General features: G+C 50.3%; 1 protein-coding gene across 2 annotated transcripts in view; it reads right to left on the reverse strand.

Annotated features, from left to right (window-relative positions):
• Window positions 1-22,096, reverse strand: part of PLXNA4 (plexin A4) — a 614,743-nt gene that overhangs the window by 378,974 nt on the left and 213,673 nt on the right. For both annotated transcript variants that reach the window (XM_081243430.1, XM_081243431.1), the window contains one exon: window positions 2,279-3,531. In XM_081243430.1, the coding sequence (XP_081099556.1) occupies window positions 2,279-3,531 (1,253 nt within the window). The remainder of the gene's footprint in view (window positions 1-2,278; window positions 3,532-22,096) is intronic.

The raw sequence follows: 22,096 nt of genomic DNA on the forward strand, positions 1-22,096 counted from the left end.
TTTGCTTTTTGTACTGTGGCAGGGAGCAAGGGCGAGACAAATGCTTGCCCATGGGCAGCCAGGCTGATCTCCGCAGCTGATTTTACTCCCAAAAGCATTGCCCAAAAAGACAGGATTGGAGAAAGTTTTCTGCAGCAAAAATAGCCAACCCCTCTGATCTCAAAAGAACTAGCTGTTTAGTAAGCACACAGCAGAAACTTGCTATTTTCTAACACAGGTGTATATGTGAGTGCTTGTGAGGGTATTTCTTGTGTACGTGCACATGCATGTGTGTAGGAGTGTGTATGTATGTGCATGTGTGCAAGCGTGGTGGCGAGAGGCAAGGGGGGTGGTGGTTCTCTTCAAATGCAGTCTCTGCTATTCACTCACAAATTCTGTGACCAGGGGCAACTCATTCAAGTTGTTGGGCCTCAGAATGAAGGTACAGACCAAGGGATCTCTGGGCACCTTCCCCATGCCAACACTCTTAGGGCATCTCCCCAGGGACCTACGTCTGAGTGTGTAATATACATACACAAAGCACAGCTCCTGGCCTGTCACTCACTGCCTTCATGTGGGAGCAGTCCATGACCCCCAAGTTCATAAACTAGTCTCACAGACTCTCTTGAGTGGATCACCTACTGCCCAAACCAAAGTCTCCAAAAGATATGTCACCTGCTAGGGCTCAGCACATACAGGGGACTCCCCTCAGTTCTCTGGCCTGGCAATGATGGTCAACGTGTTGCTTCCTTCTTTGGTGCGTGGTGCCTCTCCCATTTCCTTTGGGACACTAGGGGTCTCCTGGCTTTCCAGAACCCCCAAGAAGAAACGGCATCTTTTAGTATCAGCCCAGGTAACTGGAAAACTCACCACTAGAAAACAGCCTGAGCCTAAACGCTAGGGCACCAAAGAGAAACCTTGGGGCACAAGTGAGTTCCTTCTTTCTCCTCCCTCTCCCCTCCCCCTCCCCCAAACCCCACTGCCCCGAGGAATGGCCTCACTGCGTGCTGGAGGTATGGGTGCCAGTGCCCTCTGAGGTCTGCTTGGCAAGCAGCCATATTTCATGAAAAGAAACCTGCACTTCTTAAATCAATCCAAGTACATTTTCCTAATATGGAATTCCACCAAAGTTTGACTAGGAGTCAAGAATCACATCCATGCACGTGCATACGTCTACCTGATGACTAAATTGTCCTTTCTTCTCCCTACATTAAGACTATAGGATAGACTTTCTCCAACTAGGTTCATAATTTTTCAACTGGACAATAAAAAAGAAAAAGGGAAAGGAAAGTGACACGGGGCATAGAAGATGCCAACAGCTGAACCTTCCAAGTCACTTTAAGAATGGTTGAGAAAAAAACAACAATGAAGGTGAACAGAAGTCAAGCCACAGAAAGGCAGATGCTTTTCACATTGGGTCACAAGTGAGTTATGTTGGGAGAGGCAGGAGGCTGTGTCATCCGTGGCACCGGTGGTTGCCCAGCAGTTCTGAGGTCCGGTCTGTCCCTCAGGGCCCACGGGCCCTGGGCAGGCCTCCTAAACCAACCCTTCATTCTCCCCGTCCCCTGGTTTCCTTCAGCCCTCTGTCACCCAGCACTGCTCCATGGCTGCTCTGGACACTGTGACATGTTTCTTCCATGAGACTGTGCACACAGAGGATACTTAATAAATACAGTTTTCTAAGCAAGCTTAGAAAACTGTTTTCCCCTCTATGTTCACTGGACTCTCACCCTACTTCTTCTGATCTTATTTTCCCATTTCCTAAAGATACGCAGGGGCTAAAAACGTACCTCTCCTGAAGTTCTACATCCACCCCAAACGTAAAATGACTGCCTCCCTACTCCCGGTACTGGTTTTACTCTAAGCCCTGCCTCCACCACCCATTGTTTTTATTCTAAGCTCCCAGGAGAGTGACTTACAGCATGGTCGGTAAGAAGGTGGGTACACCTCTCAAGTCACCGCATACGACAGTGAAGCCTTCAAGAACGCCCGGTGCACGTGGCATCTATGGCACACAATTCCACCTATTCCAGCCCCTCCTCTTACAGCCAGTGAGCCAACCAGAAGAGAGAAAAGTGCTGATAGGAAATCTATATTTAGCTCCAGCTCTGACTCTTATAAGCTCAGTGCCATGGTCACAGCAGGCTTGAGCTGGTGATTATCCGAGTCCAGTGAGACCCAGAGGTGGGACATACTTGTCTCATCTACAAAATGGGACACATGATTCACACCCCATGGAGGCCACAGCCTAGGTCCCGACACCGTGCCATCCCGGCCCACAGGCCTTCCCCGGACTCACCGCGCTGCTGCAGGGGATGTCCTTCACCTTGAGCCAGGCCAGGTCCAGCGTGCCCTCGCCCCGATAGCAGGACTGCAGCCGTTCCTTAATGCGGTCATTGATCCGCTTCAGGACGAAGATGCACAGGGCCGACTCGTCCAGGGATTTCATTTTCCGCTTCTGGCCTTTGGAGAAGACGGTGAAGAGGAGGTCGTCCTCTGGGCGAACCCCGAGGGTCCGGGCGAGCACGGCCCCAGCTTTGGACAGGTAGGCAGCCTGCAGCAGGCGGTACTCCACCCCGCCGTGCTCACAGCCAATGGGCACCTCCACGTAGGAGTTGAAGGCCGTGTCCTCCTTGCAAAGTCTCACGAGCTTGGACGTATAAACCTGCTCCTTTGTGGTGGAGCCGGGGGGAGACACCATCTCAGGCTGAAGCGTCAAAAAGTAGACAAAGTTGCCGCTGCTGAAGCCATAGACGTAGTAGATATCAAAGTCGGGGATGACGGTGAAAGTGTCCGAAGGAATCTTGATCATCGAGGCCACAAACTCATCGTGGAAGACATACGCGAACATGCCATCCGCCTCTGAGTTCTTGGTCAGTTTCCGGCTGGAGATGGTGGGGAAATACTCTGGCTTCCCGTCCACGGCCGTGGCAATGAAGAGTTTGTCGTCCAGGTTGTTGTAGGAGACGATCACCCCAAAGACAGAGCCACTCTCGTTGACCCCTGACAGGTAGTGCTCCTTCTTGTGGAAAGGTTCCCCCAGCTTGAAGAGGTCCTCCAGCCTGAGCAGCTTGCAGATGCCTTGGTACAGGCTCCCACAAGCGATCAGCCTGTTCTCCTTGTAGTCGATCAGGAGCATCTTGTTGACATTGTTGGTGGTGGTCAGGGGCTCGTTGCACGTCTGGACAATGCGGGGAGGGTAGCACTTGGGGTTGTCCTCGTCCGGCCCGGTCTGGTGGGTCACCAGGACCTTCAAGTCACTGGAGAGCTTGTAGATCCGATTGACGGCCCCCACGTAAATGTGCCCTGTCCTCTCGTCCACCACCAGGTGGTTGAAGCTCTCAGCGGGCTCCCCGCGGAACGTGACCAAAGACCGCTTCTGGGGCAGCAGGGGTGGCTGCTGGGGGAGCAGAGTGGAGGAGCCCATCCCCACCATTAGGAGGTGGGAGAGCAGGCAGGTCCAATTCCAAGGCATGGCTTTCATTTCAGAGACGCGTCCTCGGGTCACGGTCACGCTCGGCACAGCAGTGTCGAGGGAGGGGTGCAGGCTCCCTACGGGGGGGAAAGGAAAGACGTGATGCTGGTTGACAAAGGCAGAGGCTTAGTTTCACCCCACAGCTTGTCTGGCTGGGCCCTCAAAGCATCCTGCACACGCTGAAACAGACCTGCAGTGGGGGACGCTGGGGCCAAGGGAGCCAGTCCCCAGTGTGTGGGTACGAGTGCCCAAGCTGGGTGGCAGCAGGAGGGCACTTCAGTAATAGCACTAGTAACAAGACTAGCAACAGTGACAACAACGATAACGGTGATGATGGTGATGATGATGATGATAAACAGCCATTGCCCACAGAACGCCTGAGTTTGCACCAGCCACGGTCCAGCACCTCCCAGAGACTCTCATTTCATCTTAACAAACCCTCAATGCAGAGCACCTTCCATCTGCCCCTCCAGATCTGCTCTTGACCCTTCTCCATGCCCAGGAGGCTGACCTGTATGGACTATACCTCTGCAGGCTCCTTGCCCTTGGGCCTGGTTAGGTGCAGCCAGTGGGGAGAATCAGCCGAAGCCCAGTGGGAGGGGGAGAGGCTAGGAGGAGGGGAGGGGAGCTGCAGGTCCTGGGAACCACCTCCTGCCCGCCTCCCCTTGGTCCTAGGGGAGGGAACGGGCCTCAACGTTCTCGCCCCCAAACACTGCCCTGCCTCTAAGGAGGCACGTGTCAAGACCCCCTCTATTAACCTTTGTGCAAATGACCCGATTTGTATGTACAATGTTTCCTGCCGGGACCCTGACTAGCAGCCTTGTGATATAAGTACTACTGACACTCCCACCTTACAGCCGAGGGGAGTAATCCAGGTTGCACAGCTAAAAGCCCTAGAGGCCAACTGAAACCAGGACCAGGACTGTCCAAGTCCATGGCAGACTCTCATGCTGTCCTGCTAAAACATCTCAGTTTACCCCAGCCAGGCACAGACGGGGACGTCCACCAGTGACTGTTTACGCACAGAAGACTAGTTCAAACAACCCTTTTGGGGGCTGTCCATTACAGCCCTGGCCCTCTGTGTCTGCACCTACTGCAGGGGAAGCTTCTCCTTTGCACCTCCCCCCTGCTGGACAGTGCACGAGGCCAAATTAACAACCCACATCCCGGATCCCTTTACTCTGAGGCAGCCACCAGGTCCTCTGGGCGCACTGCCCAGGTCTGAGCCCCGGTGTCATTTTGTATTTTTCATGTTTTTTTAAGTCTTTACTGAATTTATTACAATATTGCTTTTGGTTTTTTTTATGTTTTGCTTTTTTGGCTGCGAGGCATGTGGGATCTTAGTTCCTCGACCAGGGATCAAACCCGCACCCCCCGCGTCGGAAGGCGAAGTCTTAACCACTGGACCGCCAGGGAAGTCCCCCGACGTCATTTTAATGAGGCAGGTCTTGGCCGCTGCCCAGGGTGAGGCCTCCTTTGAGACGTTTTCATTAAAGGCAGAGAACAAATGCTTTAAGAAAAGTGGTCAAGTAAATAAACAAATAAACAAATAACTCCCCATGGAACAAAATAGCTTTCCATCCTAATGGTCTCATTCATTTCTATTCAAGATTCTTTTCTGCGTGTGTTTCCAGAGGATGGCTTCATATTTCTTCCAGTTTGGGAGAAATCTGGGCAGGAATGGCCTACATCTTATTCGGAGACATCTCAGCTCTGTGGGATTTCTCTCATTTCCCCCTCCCAAACAACTCAGAAACAAGGTAATGGAAAGAGGTAGATGGCTGAGCCAAAGAAACCTATCTGCCCCTCCCACAAGCAGAGAGAGTGCAAGGTTAGATGGAAACCAAGAGAAGAAAGAAGAAGGAAAGCAAAACAAACACTTGACGTTGTCAGCTGACGATGACATTGACATTGACGTTTTCATTCCCAATGAAAACCACAAACATTCTCAAGAAAACATCAGAGGAGGGAAACTGGCACACCCAGGACCGACAGCAGCCCTGTGAGCGGAGGGCCTTCATCTCTTCCCCCACATGGCAAACGTAGGCTTAGGGCACATTCCAAACGAGCAAGACACCATGGATCCAAGGATGGCCGAGGCTGGACCAGGCCCTTGAAAAACCCAGAGTCAGGGGGGCAGACACCGCCAGAACCCAATTACTCAGACGGTGAAACGTTACATGACGGACTTCGAGAGCTCAGGTGAGGACAGCTGACCTCTAACCCCGGGCTAGGGAGCAAGGAGAAGGCTGTGGGAGGCCTTGGAGAGGCAATGGCACTTGGGCTGAGCCGTGAACTTGGAGAGGACCCGCAGAGCTAGAAAGGAAGGGCCTCCTTGGGAAGGGGTCCATGGAGCCACAGCAAGGGCATTTCAACCAGGGTGCACGCCAGGAAGAGTGTGTCTGGAAAGCGGGAGGAGATAGGGCTGGAGAGGGAGCCAGGACCTCATCAGGGTGCCCCTGGGAGGTTGAGACTAAAACGCACAGTGCTGAGGGAAGAAACTTAAAGGAAAAGAGCTCAGCCGCCGCTCCCAGGGAGAAGCCTCCGTGCTCCTGTCGATTTAGCCTTTGCTTAAAGAACTGAGTTTGGAGCTGAGGCCTGTGAGCTCCGTGGGGGTAGTGGGGGGCCCTGCCTTGCTCACTAGTGTGTCCACAGTGCTAGACCCACACCTGACATGGAGTGGAGACTCAAGAACTCTTTCCTGACTGGCAGGAAGAGGGGCTGGAGGCGAGGAGGAGCATCAGCATCTGTGCATCATTCATGGGACCCCAGGCCCCAAGGCAAATGCTTGCACACCCGTTACCTCACTCCTCAGACAACTGTTCGCTGGGGTCAGGAGTGTCTGACCTGCTTTTCAGGTGAGGAAATTAGCTCTGCAATAGCATATGGCTCATAAGTGGCAGAGCTGGGGTTGAAACCCAGCTTTGCATCATTGCAAAGCCCGTCCTATTTCTAGGAAAGCACAATTCCAGAGCCCTGAGAAGCCCAGTTTAACCCACGTAAGTTCCCCCACACAGAAATCCCAGGACATCACCCGGCAATACCAGCTCTATAGGAGGAAAGCAAAGCCCCTGGAGACTCCCAGGGACTCCCAGGGCATAACCTCACAAGTCATGCCCATCACAGTGGGCACAACTGTTTCCCTCTGAAAGCATTAAGGGCTGGAAAGTGCCTGGCACAGGGCTTCTCCTGGCCCGAAGTAAGTGCTTCTTAAGTGAGAGTTGTTATTGTTGACAAGGGTGAAAGAAGATGAAAAGGATTAGAATCAAAAAATGCCCGATGGCACCATCTCTGTTAGAGTGAAGAGGGGTCAGGAGGTCAGGCTGGTTCATCATGAATTGCCTGGGCAAATCTAAATATCAGAGAAGAGTCTAGAAGTTTTTGAGCTGAAAGAGATGATCCAGTTTGATGATTCCCAATCCCTGATTTTAGTGATGAGGAAGCTGTGATCCACAGAAGTTAAAGGACTCGCAGGAGGTCGCATAGTGAGTTCATGGTGGGGAGGGGATTAAGCTCAAGTCCCTGGCCTCCTAGTCCAGGGCTCTTCCCACGTCTCCTGACTTTACCTGAACCCACTTCAGCACTTGCTCCCTGGCCTTTGTCTGGAGGAGCCCGCTCTTTGGGTGCCATATTCTCTGCTGCCTAACGCAGCTCTCAGAACACCACTGCCAACAACCAGATTCCAGCAGGGCTGGTCATCCTCACTCCAGACAGGCAGGTGTGGATCAGGCCTCAGCCACCGACCCTCTGGAGGGAACTTTTGGCCGTCCCTGTATTGGAACCTGCCAAGCCCCGGGAAAGTGTGCCTGCCACACCCCGCCTTACTGTACACACTCACGGACCCACAAGCCAATCAACAGCTCTCTGCTTTGCAAGAGGCGAGACGAGGAAGCCTGTAATTATAAATTTACTGAGCAGAAAGGTGCCAGGCCTCATTCTCCATCTTGTACACAGACACAGGAGACACAGTTATGCATCTCAAACACTTGTCACCCTCATCTGGGGACGCCGAAATTACTGCGCCTGGAGAGGGGGGAGCCCACAGAAAACGATGACGTGTGATAGGAATAACCAGCCTCTCATTCTACACACCACGAGAGACGCGGATTAGCAAACAAACAAGAGAAATGGAACAAACAAGAGAAATGGAAGAGAAGGGGGAGCTAGCAGGGATGTGGGCTTCAGCTTGCCTCACCAGAGACCCCACCGGGCACTGCCACAGCGGTGAGCCGGCTGCAGCCCTCCTACCCCAGCACAGGACCCACAGATGAGCAGAGCTGCCCACCCCTGCCCTCCAGGGCGGCCTGAGGCTCTCCGTCCTGGCAAAGCTGGACTTCTCCAGTTGTGTCCGTTCCATCTATCCATGTAAGTGATGACTCAACCTAGGAAACCCTCATTGAGATTCCAGATCCCATCCACCTCTCTCAGGTCATCATTCAGCTGTTTTTGTTTTTGTTTTTTTTAAGATTTTTTTGATGTGGACCATTTTTAAAGTCCTTATTGAATTTGTTACAATATTGTTTCTGTTTTATGTTTTGGTTTTTTGGCCACAAGGCATGTGGGATTTTAACTCCCGGACCAGGGATCGAACCCGCAAACCCTGCACTGGAAGACAAAGTCTTAACCACTGTACCGCCAGGGAAATCCCTCAGCTGGTTTTAAAACAAAAGTATCAGAGGTAGCATTCAGCCCAATTCTGACTCTTCAAGGCAAATAATGTAACCGAGTCACCCCAAGATGGCCCGGAAGGACTCACTGAACTAGGTAGGGTGGGAAAGGGACGGGAAGACAGAACTGAAAGTCTCTGAATCAAACCCAAACACTCTGCTGTTTCCCCCTCTTTGAAATCAAATTTTAATTCTGAATCATCTCAGGGGAGATGGGACTCATTTTTAGAAGCTGATCATCATTTTGATTAGAGAAATTGGGGCTTTGTTTTGTGTGGCAAGTGGTGAAGCGCTCAAACTAATTTTCATGAAATAGCATCATCTTCTCAGATTCCTGAGTGGCACAGAAGAAAGTTATTATACCGTAGTTTAAAAATAGCAATTACCTCACGAAATTACTTTAGAGTTTACAAAGTGTTTTCACATATATTATCTCATTCTGATTGTACTGTACTTGGCAATGCTGTTAGGTAGAAGAGGCATTTGTAAGTATACGGCCTCTATAGATAAGGAAACAGAGGCATGAGCAGGGACAGGTCCTGGCTGGGGTCACACCCAGTGATAGTGTGACTTGGCAATCTGTTCAGGTCTCCCTCGGTGGCACGCGGTACCTTCCCTGACCCTCTGGACAGAATCCTGTTTTCCTCAGGACGTTTGCCATGGGATAATAGAACATCCAGAAAATGTCTTCTAGGATGATGTTTCAAAAGACAAGTCATAATTCAGCATCAGTCTAGTAACCTGCGCAGGTTACAGGTACTTTTTTAATGAAATAAAATAGAAGAGAAAAATAAGAGTATGTCACATTTAGGAAAGATAAGACTTTTGTGAGACTTTTGTTTCAGCCACGTATGTGTATGCGTGAGTGTGATGTAAGCATACTTCTTACTGTCGGTCACTGTGATGGTGAATTTGATGTGTCCACTTGGCTGGGCCACCGTGCCCAGATATGTGGTCAGGTAGTATTCTGGATGTTTCTGTGAGGGTGTTTTTGGATGAGATTAACATTTAAATCAGTGGACTTTGAGTGAAGCGGCCTCTCCCCTAAAATATAAGTGTGCGGCTACCAGATCAGGTGAAGACTGAATAGAACAAAAGCCTGACCTCCCCCAGGCAGAGGGAATTCTGTAGCAGAAGCCCTTGGACTTGAACTATGACATGGGATCTCCTCTCAGTCTCAAGTCTGCGGTCCTACTCTGCTGATTTTGGACTTGGAGCCTCCATAATTGCATGACCTAATTCCTTAAAATCAATCTCTCTCTCTCTCTCTCTCTCTCTCTCTCTCGATATATATATGTAGTTTCTGCTTCTCTGGAAACTCTAATACAGTCATGATTCAAAAAAAAAAAAAAGAAAGACACTGTTAGAGATAGTAGACACCTGTTTTTTTTTAATGAATTTTTCAAATACTTTGTTAGGTGAATTAAATATTAGATGAATTGTGTTTGATTATACAACTTTTTTTTTTTAAGAAGATGTTGGGGGTAGGAGTTTTTATTAATTAATTAATAATTTTTGCTGTATTGGGTCTTCGTTTCTGTGCGAGGGCTTTCTCTAGTTGTGGCAAGCGGGAGCCACTCTTCATCGCAGTGCGCGGGCCTCTCACTATCGCGGCCTCTCTTGTTGCGGAGCACAGGCTCCAGACGCGCAGGCTCAGCAGTTGTGGCTCACGGGCCTACTTGCTCCGCGGCATGTGGGATCTTCCCAGACCAGGGCTCGAACCCGTGTCCCCTGCATTGGCAGGCAGATTCTCAACCACTGCGCCACCAGGGAAGCCCTCCTTGTTGTTTTTGCTACCATTCATTTATCCTCTAGGGATCCGCCCCTTCACCCCCTCTCAGCCCAAAAGCGTCTGGGGAAATTGACTCCACCCCTGGTTCAAGGGAGGATACATGACCCGGGCCCAAACCAATCAGCACAGAGCAAGGGCAGGTCACAGAGACGAGTTTAGGGATGGGTACCTGGTTGGATCAGAATCTCTGGGAGGCAACAGACTTTGGATGGAGTGCTGAGGAGAAAGTCCTAGGTCTTCCATGGGCTGTGGCCTTGGAGAGGGGTGGGCTTAAGAACTGCGGACACCATCTGGTAACCAGGGGAGTGGCGGGGAGGGGGGAGCCTGAAGAGAAGGAAGTTAAGTACGAAGAGAGCAGAGCTGAGCCAGGGCATAGAAAGCCCGAGTCCCAGGTCCTGGTGACATCCCACAGATGTCTAGATCACGTGCACTGAAGCCACCTCTATGCTTATACTTCCTGGCTACGTGAGCCAAAAATTCCCCTTTTGCATAAGCCAGTGAGGGTTCTGGCATTTGTTAATGAAAGAATCCTGACGCATACACAGAAAAATCCAGCCTTCCAGCCAAAAGAGTAAGGTGTCTCTCACCACATCCTCCCTAATAGACTTTTCTTTCACAAGAAGAAGCATGCCAACGAGATCTCAGTGTCCCACTGCCCCAGAGATAAACTAGAATTTTGCAGATAGTGCGGCTTTTTCCAGGTGAGTTTGGGTGTGTGTGCGTGCGCGCGCGCGTGTGTGTGCGCGTGTGCGTGTGTGTGTGTGCGTGTGCGTGCTGACTTTCATAACCCATCACGATGCTCCCCTGTCTGCTGGGCCTTTGCCTTGAGGGCTGTGCTGACAAGTCTCCTGGGATGCTCTCCACCTGTCCATGCCTCCATGTCCTCGGCACAGGTGGCTTCCCCTGCCCAGGGTGACCACCGCACTCCCTCACCTAGGCCCTCACCCTTCCAGTGAAGCGTGTGTGACCCTGGCCCTGGTCTAGGGCAGCCCCCGCTGCGTGTCCACCCAGGAACTCGAGATAGTCTCACATTCTACAACCACAAGCGTCTCACATTCCACAAACGCTGCTATATTTGCCCACTGGTGCTCCCTGCCATCTAAAAAAATGTGAGCTTCTGGAGGTCAGAAATGACTATGTATTTTTCACCACTCTTCTCTTCAGTTCCAAGCCCAGAGCTTGATATAGGGTCGGTATGTTGGGAATACATGAAGGAACGGATGGATGAATTATGAATGCATGAATGAATGATGAATGCCTAAACCAGGAACGGATGACGACTTCACAGCAGAGTGTATGAGGTGGGATCACCCACAGCTGAAGTAGCAAGTAAATCTTGGTGCTGAGCCACTTAGCCCAAACACACCATGCTGATTTCACCCTGCTCTAATCAGGGCTTAGAGCTACTTAAAATACCCACTTCTGCCCATTAAAAGCATGACTTCAAAGGCAACAGGGAAACTACATCTTTCAGACACAATTTACAATGAGAACTGCCGGCCCTCCAGCTGGAATATCATAACAGGTTGCCTTGCATCCACAAATTAAGACTTGAGAACCACTGCCCTACTCAGCAGAGGACATCAGCGCAGCCTATGTTGAGGAGAAGAAGCTGGGCCTGGCAACAAAACTGCGGCAAGGAAAACAGACAGCGCAGGAGACCCGGTTGCTGGAAGTCAGGATGCATTTGTTCATTCGGCCAATGAGTGCTGATGGATCACGTACCACGAGAGGGGTTCTCAGCTGGGTGCAAGGGCTACAGACACTCCACAGCAGACGACAGTAGCCCTGCCCTCCAATGGCTGAGGTCTCTTACTGGGTCCTGTAGCTTCCCCTTTGAGGTCAGCCATAGTCACTGGCAAGCTCTGCCGAGCTCCACCTCCCAACCCCTCCTGGTTTCCTAGAAACCAGGAGGCTCATTCCCCTTAGTCCCCCTGACTGGGCTGCACTAGAGGTAATTCATTTCTTGCGCAGGTGAGGCCAGGGGACAGGAAGCTAGCTATCCACCAAAACTGTGTGCTTCCCCAGCCGTGCAGCTGCTGTTGAAAAGAGATGGCTATCAGCTATGGCCTACACTTCTCGGCCTCTCCATTTCCACAGTCTCCAGGTGTGACCGCATGACTGGTGAAGGAGTGTCATGGTGACACTTCCAGACCAAAGCAGGTAAGAAATAGATATGTCTTCTCGACAGATCCTTTTACCAGCTGGATAAACAGGATTCTGAGGCCCTGCAAGATGGGGGAGCCTCAAGATGGAAGGACCCAGCCACTAACCACAGACATCCAGGTCAGACAAGAAATAAACCACTCCTGGGACAAGGCTCTGAAATGGTGAACTTGTGTGTCCCAGGAGCTGGCACCACCCTAACAAACACAGGCAGAAACGCAGCCAGCACGCTGCCTATCAGAGCCGGATTCCAACCCGAGGCCGGGCACAGCGCCCCGTTCCCGCAGTGCCTCAGGCTGACCCCAGGGAAAGTCCTCTTTGGGTGTCAGTAGCTCCCTCCTTGTTCCCAAAGCCAGACCGCAAGTTGCCAAGCCCGGAGAGGTGGGAGATGGCCATGCTGATGGCTGCAGGGGAGAAATATCTTCATGTTCCTCCGAAGTGGTCCTTCTGAAGTTTGGAACCAGGGAGGCATTGTGTGTGTGCAGCTAAGGGCAGTGAGGGGACTGGGGACACAGCCCAGGTCTCCTTTCTATTTCATCCAAGAAACACCAGCCAGCTCTTGATCCAAACCAGCAAAATGGAGAAAGGCCTTTGTGAGATTCCTACTCCACTTTGTAATCTATGCATTCAGAAGAACATCGTAAGTAACCAGTATTTTTTCTTGTCTGCATTTCTCACTTGAAACTCTTGGTTTCTAGAAGTAGGAGCCACAAATTGTGATTTTCTTTCTTTTCCTGGAGGATTATATTTACATGGGACATCTGTGCCTGCCTTCTGAAGCCGCGATGGGCATATGCAGCCCCACGTGTGCTTCACTACCTAGTCCTGGCCTCCGCTGTCACCCCTCGTCCTTGTTGAGGTCTCAGAAATGACTGCCACATTCATAAGAGGAAAAGTGCCCCAGGGTGTGGGTGTCATAGTGCAATCCATCACTACCACTAGGGGAAAGATCAAGTCAAAGTAACTGTCCTCCCAAGAGGAGGTCACAGCACTGTGACTGGACAGTCTTATGTGCAGGAGGGGGCACCCAGAAGGGTCAGCCTGGCCACAACCCAGCACAAAAGCAGAAGGCAGCCACAGCTGGGGCAGGTCCTAAGCCCAAGAATCAATCCCTCCAGTCTGCTTTCCCTCTGCTTCTGCTCTTTTGAGCAATGAGAAATGTGACATTGGTGGTCGGAGGAAGGGCTGGAGAAGGGCATGAAGGACGGGGAAAAGGGAGCCGTGGGGAGCCAGGCACAGGCTTAGCGTCCAGCCGCCAGGCAACCAGCCTGGTCCCTGGGAAACTCAGCACCAAGCTCAGCTACTTAATCCTTACTTTCCAGTTTATTAGAGAGGGCTGGGGGAACGTGATTACCATGGACAGAGCTTTTGCAAGCAGCCTGGAAGAAGCTTCTGCAGGAGGGTGAGTCAGTGAGCCACCCCCATTCAGAGATTAGGTCCACGCCGGACCCCTGAGGCCGCCATCTATGGTTTCCCCTCCCCCAGGCCTCCCTATCCTTGGCCTTGAGGGAGCCCCCCAGGGTGCAGAACCACCTTTCCCTGGCCAAGTCTGCTGTTCCCAGCAGAGACGAGTGGGAGCTCCAGCGAGCCCAGGAAGCCCAAGAAGGAACTCTATTATTACACCGTGGCAGCCCTTTATATTCCAGGCACTGTGCTCGGGCAGGGGAGTCGCTAAGCCTCCAAGTCTGGCTGTGAGGCTTTAAAAACACAACGCTCTCAATAGCAGCCTGGGCTGGGAGGACAGAATCGTCAGCTTCTTTCCAGCGTCTCATTTAAAGAAACCAGCCAGCCAGGAACCGGGGGGCAGATGCACCAGCCGACTTGGCGTCAGTGTGGTCACTCTCTTCCACCCCAGCCCTTGGCCCGGCCGGTGAGAAATGCCCTATCCAGGGGATTGGCTCCCAGTATCTTCTGAGGGTCCCCACTGGCCTCTGGAGGTGCAGAAATGGAGGCACATCATGGGAAGATGCTCAAGACACCCCAAAGCTGTGGCAAAGGCAGGATTTGTTGTCACTTTTGCTGCCCCAAGACCTGGGTGGACATTCGCATCACAGAGAAGGGGCTTGGGGTCCACCATGTGCTGGGATAGTCATCTATCCGTGCAGCCCCGTCTCAGGCGTATGGCCCAGGGCGACGTGGATGGAAGACTTGCTTCGCTAACTGATCTTCACCTGGGAAGGAGGCCCCCTGCCGCTCTCCCAGCCACCCACTCCCCCACTCCCCTGGGCCTTGCCATCTTCCCTCGCTGGACTCCCAGCCGGGTACCAGAAAGCAAAGCCACATCACGTGGGCTTCAGGCTAATGAGCTCCTCTCTCTCGAGGCCCTTCTCTCCTGCCACGGTCGTGGGAAGGGGCAGGATATCCTTCGTGCACAGAGGTTAACGTGTCAGCCACAGGCCCCCATAAGAGCCTCCCCTCCCTGAATCACAGCAGCAAGGATGCTACAGGTATCAGGAAGGGTCCTCCTCACTGGCCACAGTCCTGCTTTCTTGATGCCTCAGTTTCCCCATCTGTAAAATGGTGTTTCTGGAAATAGGGTGATGAGTCAAGGGAGATCATTATGTTTCTTTTTGGGCTTAAACCTAGGAGGAGTGAGAGTGAAGCATTTCAGGCTTCAAGGAGCACAGGCTGACGCTGATGTGGGGAGGGTTCCACAAATGGCCTTTGCCACGAAATGGTGAGGAGGACAATACCCGGGGAGGGTGCGTTCACTGCAAAACACAAGGCTGGTGCTGAAGTCTCTCCTTCCAGTCTCTGTGCGTCTTCACCTAAACTGGCTTTGTAGTGGCTGAAATCTAAGTTGTGAAGAGCCTTGGGAGAGCCCACTGCGGTCTAGTTCCACGACCTGCCCCCAGAGAACGTGGGGCATGCAGCTGTTAAGCGAGCCTCCATCACACTCCTTGGACCTATTTTCTCTCTCTCAGCAAGGACTGCTGGAGCAGGACACACTTTGTCCGCTCAGGCATTGGCCCATTCACTGAGTCAGAGCCTGGGGAGCAAGTTAACCCTTCAAGGAGGGACCCTCGCTGCTTGCGGCCTCTGAGGACCCCAACACTCGACAGTTGAGTGCAGAATCAGCAGGCAGCCTCCAAGCTGTGAAGCCATCCCACCCACAGAAGGGCTTAACTGATAACCCTGCCTATTCCACCTCCTATCTTTAGCAGGAGAAGGAATTTTAAAAGGAATGGAAATTCCCTTCTTTAGACTGGTAGAAATCTCTAAGTAAACTTTTCTGACTGAAAAAGGTCAACAGGTTTGGAAAGGATGCTAGAAGCAGGTTGCTAGGGGGACCCAGATGGGAGCCCACTGCACTCAGCATCTCTTCTGGGTACCACCTGCTCCCAAAATGCCTCCCCACCCCAGGCCGTCACTGCCACCCCCAGCAGAGCAGACCTGCTTCCCACAGCCCGGCCTCCTGCCTTCCAGCCCACAGGGTCCTCCTGAGGGAAGCTGGTGATGCCACCAAATGGCAACACCATGAGGGAACAGGCTATCTGGGGCACGTCTGGGCCAAGTAATCGCACTTCTGCTGTGCGGTGGGAAGGCTCTTCCTCTCCCCTGTCCCCTGCTTGTCCTCTATCCCCTCCCTTTCTTTTTCAATTCCCGGGAAAATCAGGAAGTGAACAGTTGTCTCCCTTGCTGGTCTATATTCATGTAATTAGCGCTATTTAATTCCACGATGAGCCAAAGCTCAGAAAATACAAAACATATTTCAGCTGCGTGCCGTGAATCTTGGCAGAACTCTTCCCTGCAGCCGGAAGCAGAACAGAGCTATATTCACTCCTTCGAAAAAGAGGTTCAGAATCGACTGCAACAAAGTTTGGGGGCCAGGCACTACTACCTGGAAATATGCAAGGAGCTCGCAGAATAGGGTACCTTATATCTTAAAGTTTGGAAATAATCTCCATCACCATGGCAACACTGAATTTTAAAAATAGTTAGTCTTGATCAAGGAACACTAGTATAACGTGTCATTCCTCCTAAGGAGGTGGTTCTAGGCTCCCCCATCCCCTCCTTATTCCCATGGGCTTTAAGTGTTTGGGTCCCTAGCAGTGGGGACCTGTGCCACCCTGTCATCCTGCCTTTCCCACCTGCTGGGCACACACCTATGAATCAAAGGACCAAGGAGACGTGTGGTTTCTAGCAATGAATCTCGATTAACTAACACATTCCAGTCTCCCAACTCCTTTGCCCCCTGCCCAACCCACCCCATTCTGCTGAGACCTGACTCTATTTCCGTATTTGTGCCAGCAACAAACGAGCAAGGAGCAGGAAATCTTAAACCCCATCCTGACATCATTTCTTAAGTGAGGCACAGAATGGTGAAGACCCTCCAAGACCATTCTCCAAGGGGCCCATCACTGTAAAGAGACCACATAGCACAGTCCTCAACAAGACCACCTCTGCCCCACATCAATGCCAGGGCCTCTCGCCAGCACTCCTGCTGGGACTGAGTCCCTCCTATAGCACCCCCATGAATTGGCCATGCCGTCCTCCTTCTCCAGGTGACAAGAATACAGAGCCGGAGCTAATGCTGGAGGGCCCAGGGTCAGGCCAGGCAGAGGAAGGAATCCTGTTGGATGCTGCTGATACCTCCTTTCAGGACCTGCTCAGAAGCTGTGTCACTGGGGGCACAAGAGTCCAAGAGACGGATCTCAGGCATGACAGAGGGTCGAATCCATTGCGAGACCCGGGAGACGTTGAAGTAGACTCTGCAGCTCTTATGAGCCTGCTCTGCACATTACTCAGTGGACGGAAACGCGCAATGCTCCACACAGAGGAAAACACCTGCCAACTCTGGCCACCTCCTCTTACACGGCCTGAAATTCCACCACCACCACCTCTTGTTTGTGGGTTATATCTTGCCTTCCACATGCTCCTTCATATGCAATCAACACTCATGACTCCAAAAATATATATCTATCCCCATCCAACCCATTATTATTACTGTCCAGATGGGGACACCAAGACACAGAGAATTTCAGTAAGTTGCCCAAAGCTCTGCTCTTCACATGTCCACAACTCAGGTCTTCTGATGGACCCAACACTTCGCTGAAAACCACGAGGCCACCCATCAGAGTCATCACTGAAGATTGTATGTCAAAGCGGGATGTGGGATAAGTCTAGGAGACCCCATGACCAATGCAGTGGTTAACTGGGAGGAAAGGAGAGCCTCCTAGCCTATTAGAGTATAAAAACGGAACAAGTGTGGACTGTCACCACCTCCATTTACCTTGATGTTTCACAGGGGTTGGGAGAGGACGCTTTCCTTCAGCCCAAGGAGGGGGCGCAACTGGACAAGTTCTCGGTGGCCAAGGGACGATATAAGGGGCAAAGTAGCAAGCGGGGAGGGGGACCCAAGTTCATCCCTTCATTCGTTCAACAGCACTTGTTCAGCTCCTACAACATACCAGGAACCCATGTTCCAAGGGTGCACAGTGACTAAGACAAAAAGATTTCGATGTCACAGAGCTTACATTTAATAGGGAGAAGACAGACAGTACACAGGAAAAATCGTTATTTTCAGATAGGGTAAGTCCTTTAAAAAAAAAAAAAAAAAAAGGATAGTCATTTCATACAGAGTAACTGCGGGGGCAGGGCATTCCCTAGCTGTAGTGGCCAGTAGAGGTGTCTTGAGGCTTGCAGGGAGGCTGAACAAACAACAAGGAGGAAGCCAACTATGCAGCGATTTGGGGAAAGAGCATTCTAGGGCAAAGGCAGAGTGAGTGCAGAAACTGAGAAAGGGGCAGACTTGGCAAGGAAAAGGCAGAAGGCTGAGCAGCCGGAAGACACTGGGGCGAGCAGGGAAGTGTGAATAATGGGGTCTGAGGGAAAGGCGGGGGGTAGATGACAGAGGGCATTGAAATCCAGGGGAAGGAGCGGGAATTTCATTCCAAACGGTATGGGCAGCCATGAAAAGGTTTTAAGCAAGGAAGTAACGCGATCCGTTTATCATTGACAAACTCAGTGTGGCTCCAGGTGGAGAATGGTTTGTGGGTGGAACAGGAGACCTGCAGGAGTTCCTTGAGGGGTGATGGCGGCCTGGCTCACGTGATGCAGGTGAAAGCAGGTCATCACTGCTCTAGTAGGGCTTGCGGGTGAATATGGAAATGAGAGGAATATTCATAATCCCTCCTTGATTTTGGCTTGAGCACCTGGGTGGATGGTAGTGTCATTTTACTGATATGGGGAAGGCTGGGGAGGAACAGGGCAGGGGAACAGAGAAGTCAAGAGTCCAGTCTGGGACATCAAGGGCAAGGCTGTCTGCAGAGTCTGCCAGGGTTGGTACGGGAGGGAATCATGGAGGGAAGTGGCTTACAGAGAAGCTAGCTGTGTGGTCTGCAGAAAGCATCTCATTTAAATGCTCCAAGAGGATGCTAATGGTATCCTTATTTTCTAGATGAGAAACTGTTTCTCAGTACCTAACATGAAGTGAAGCTAAGATCTGAACCTAAGCCTGCAGAAAGCCCCAGAGGCATCAGGGCCCCCTGCTTGTGCCAGCCCTCAGTAGAGGCAGAGGCTGCACCCAGGGGCCTTGGCTGGAAGAACGGGATGCCAACTGAAATATTTTCCCAAGGGACCTAGCATTGTACACTTATTGTTTGTGAAAGAAAAACGATCACATCAAAGTTTCAATTTAACTAAAGGGAAATTGCAAATGCTTATGAAGTACAGGCTAGTTTGTAAACCTCATAAATTTATAGCCAAAATTAATAATATTAAAAGAGTGGAAATGGCAAAAGATATTCAGCATCAGTTATTTAGTTCTTAACAAGGAGCCCTCTCTTCACTCAGGTTATAAAGAGAATCTTGGGCACCCAGTTATGCAAACCAGTGAAGGTCTAAAAGTAGGCATCTGAAAGAAATTAGACCGAAGTCAAAAGAACTCAGGCTAAGGACAAGACTTTTTAATATTAACTTTCAAGAAAATTGTGGTAAAATCTATATAAGGTAAAAATTTACCATTTTAACCATTTTTCTTCTTTTTTTATTGAACTATAGTTGATTTACAATATTATGTTAGATTTAGGTGTACAGCAAAGTGATTCAGTTTTTTATATATACATATATATATATATACACACATACATACATATGTATATTCTTTTTCATATTCTTTTCCATTATAGGTTATTACAAGATATTGAATATAGTTCCCTGTGCTGTTCAGTAAACCTTGTTGTTTATCTGTTTTACGTATAGTAGTCTGTATCTGTTAATCCCAAACTCCTAATCTATCCCTACCACTTCCCTTTTGGTAACCATAAGTTTGTTTTCTATGTCTGTGAGTCTGTTTCTGTTTTGTAAACAAGTTCATTTGCATCATTTTTGGGTTCCACATATAAGTGATATAACCATTTTTAAGCGTACAGTTCAATACCACTAAGCACATTTGAATTGTTGTACAACCATCACTGTCATCCATCACCAGAACTTTTCCATCATCCCAAACTGAAACTCTGTACCCATTAAACACTAATTCCCCAAACCTCTCTCCCCCCAGGTCCCTGGCCACTAACATTCTACTCTCTGTCTCTATGAATTTGACTAGAGACCTCATATAAGTGGAATCATACAGTACTTGTCCTTGTGTGTCCAGCTTATCTCACTTAGCATGATGTCTCTAAGGTTCATCCATGCTGTAGAATGTAGAGTAAGACAGTATTTAATTTTAAAAAGTGGACTCCCTCCCCCCCCAAACTGTTCTGGATTCTAAGGAACTCCTGCTCACAGTTGCCATGGCATGGACGCTGCTGAGAAGGGGAAGAAATGTTGAAATGAGAAAAGGTAATGGACAGATGCCTATCAAAGCTAACTGAATGAAAGCACAGCCCCTTCTACCACCTGCAACTCCAACCCACACAATTATAACATCAGAGCACCGAGAAGAACATCAGTGCCTCCCAAAGCTCTGCCCGAAAAAGGGTTCCTGATGAAGCAAGTTTGGGAAACACCAGTCACCCTCCTGGACTGCCAAGATGCACATTAGCTTATTATTAAAAGTCCTGGACTTCCCTGGTGGCACAGTGGTTAAGAATCCACCTGCCAATGAAGGGGTCACAGGTTCGAGCCCTGGTCCGGGAAGATCCCACATTCCACGGAGCAACTGAGCCTGTGCGCCGCAACTACTGAGCCTGTGTGCCACAACTACTGAAGCCCGCATGTCTAGAGCCCATGCTCCACAACAAGAGAAGCCACCTTAATGAGAAGCCCGTGCACCGCAACGAAGGGTGGCCCCCGCTCACCGCAACTAGAGAAAACCCACGTGCAGCAACGAAGACCCAATGCAGCCAAAAATAAATAAATTTAAAAAAAATAAAAAATGAAAGTCCAGAGAAGTCTTTTGATAAAGACACCTACTGAAGGATTATTAACCAGGGTTTCTCAAACATGTTTGACTAAGGAACCCTTCCACTGCTTAACACCTATTAATATCTCTAGGAACACTGTTCCATGATACACACTTTGGGAAATGTTGGTATGCTGGCTTTCATTCCTCAAAATTCTTTTACATCTATTTTCTCACTTAGCCTTTATAAAAATTCTGTCAAGTAGATTGAGAAATTTAAGGTAATTTGCTTCACTTACTAAAAACAAACAAACAAACGAACAAACAAACAGAAAAAACCAAAGCTATCAAGATTTAGGTCTGGAAGGAAAATCTCCAGGTGAGAGAAGCATCTGCAACAAGTGGTCTAAACTTTGTCCCCCTGATGTCCTCTTTCTGCTAAAGGCCCACTCAAGTAACACATTTTGTCCACCATCGCCACAGCCCCAGAACACACAGCATCCCTCCTTTTAACCTCCTGGCAGAAGACTGCCCGCCTGTTGTAACCCCCTTCTCCTGCTTCCTCTTACCATAGCTGAGAGAGCCTGCAATTTTCTCTATGATTATATGAAATCTGATGGGAAAACGGAATAAACATAGACAAAGGAAGATGCGTAAAATGTGCCTCTCTGAACAAATAGGGGTTTCTGCTTCATCCATTCCTAACTCATTCCCAGGCTCAAAGGCCCCTCCATCCTCACACCCAAAGAGCAGGTTCAACTTCAAGGCACCTCGCCCGGCTGTCTCATTTCCTCACTGTCTGTAATGCAGGTGTTTCTGGTGCCCCGTGGGAGCTGCTGCTTTATTGAGGGATAATGAGCCTCTGTCCTGGTCTACGGTGTAAGGCTATGCTCACGAAGGGGTGACCATCCTTGCGTCAGTCATCCGGGTAACAGGTAGCCCCCCAAACAGGTCTACAGATGACACAATTTCACAGGTAGGAGGGGGGACTCCCAACACTCTCTGGGCCTCAGTCTTTATGCCTAAACTTTAAAGGGTCTCTAGAGTCTAGCCAGGGGTCAAAAAAGGACAGTGGTCCTGGCAGCACAGTTGGTGTTAAACTGGAGCTTCATCTATCGATGAAGTGAAATAAGCCATAACTTGGAAACCACACTGACTTGTTATAGTAACTCTATTTTCCTTTTTTGACCTCCAGGCCCCAGGCAAAGTCCTACTAAAATGTCCAGCTTTGTCTCAACTGTGCTATTAGATATTAATGGGCAGCTGTAAATGCACTCTTGGGCTGAGGTTCTAAGCAAGATGCATTCCGTCCTCGGGAGCCAATGTGGCCGAAGCTGCAGTTATTAGCAGGAGAAATCCCAATCTCTGGGTGAGGGTTGAGGCTGCAGGATCTCAGCGCCCCCCCTCAAGTGGAGGTTCTTCCTCCAGTGCCAAGTCTGAGCAAGGACATCGTTCCCTGACCAAGCAAACCCTGCCATCACCTCTCAGGAGCTACTCTCCCGGACACCCACGTGCCTGCCTCTCCAACGTCTAGATGCTTTGGGCAAGAATTATCATCTCCATTTAGCAGATGAGGAAACGGAGGTTCAGAGAGCTTAAAGGCCTTTCCCAAGGTCACAGAGATTGTTCCAGGAAAGGGGTGGTGATCAGCATCCACATCGAGGAAGGATAGCGCAATGTGGTCAAGTGTCAAACGGGCACAGAAAAATGAATTGAAAAGAAATGAA

The sequence above is a fragment of the Mesoplodon bidens genome (assembly GCF_964165515.1).
Source record: "Mesoplodon bidens genome assembly, chromosome: 9".
Classification (NCBI taxonomy): domain Eukaryota; kingdom Metazoa; phylum Chordata; class Mammalia; order Artiodactyla; family Ziphiidae; genus Mesoplodon; species Mesoplodon bidens.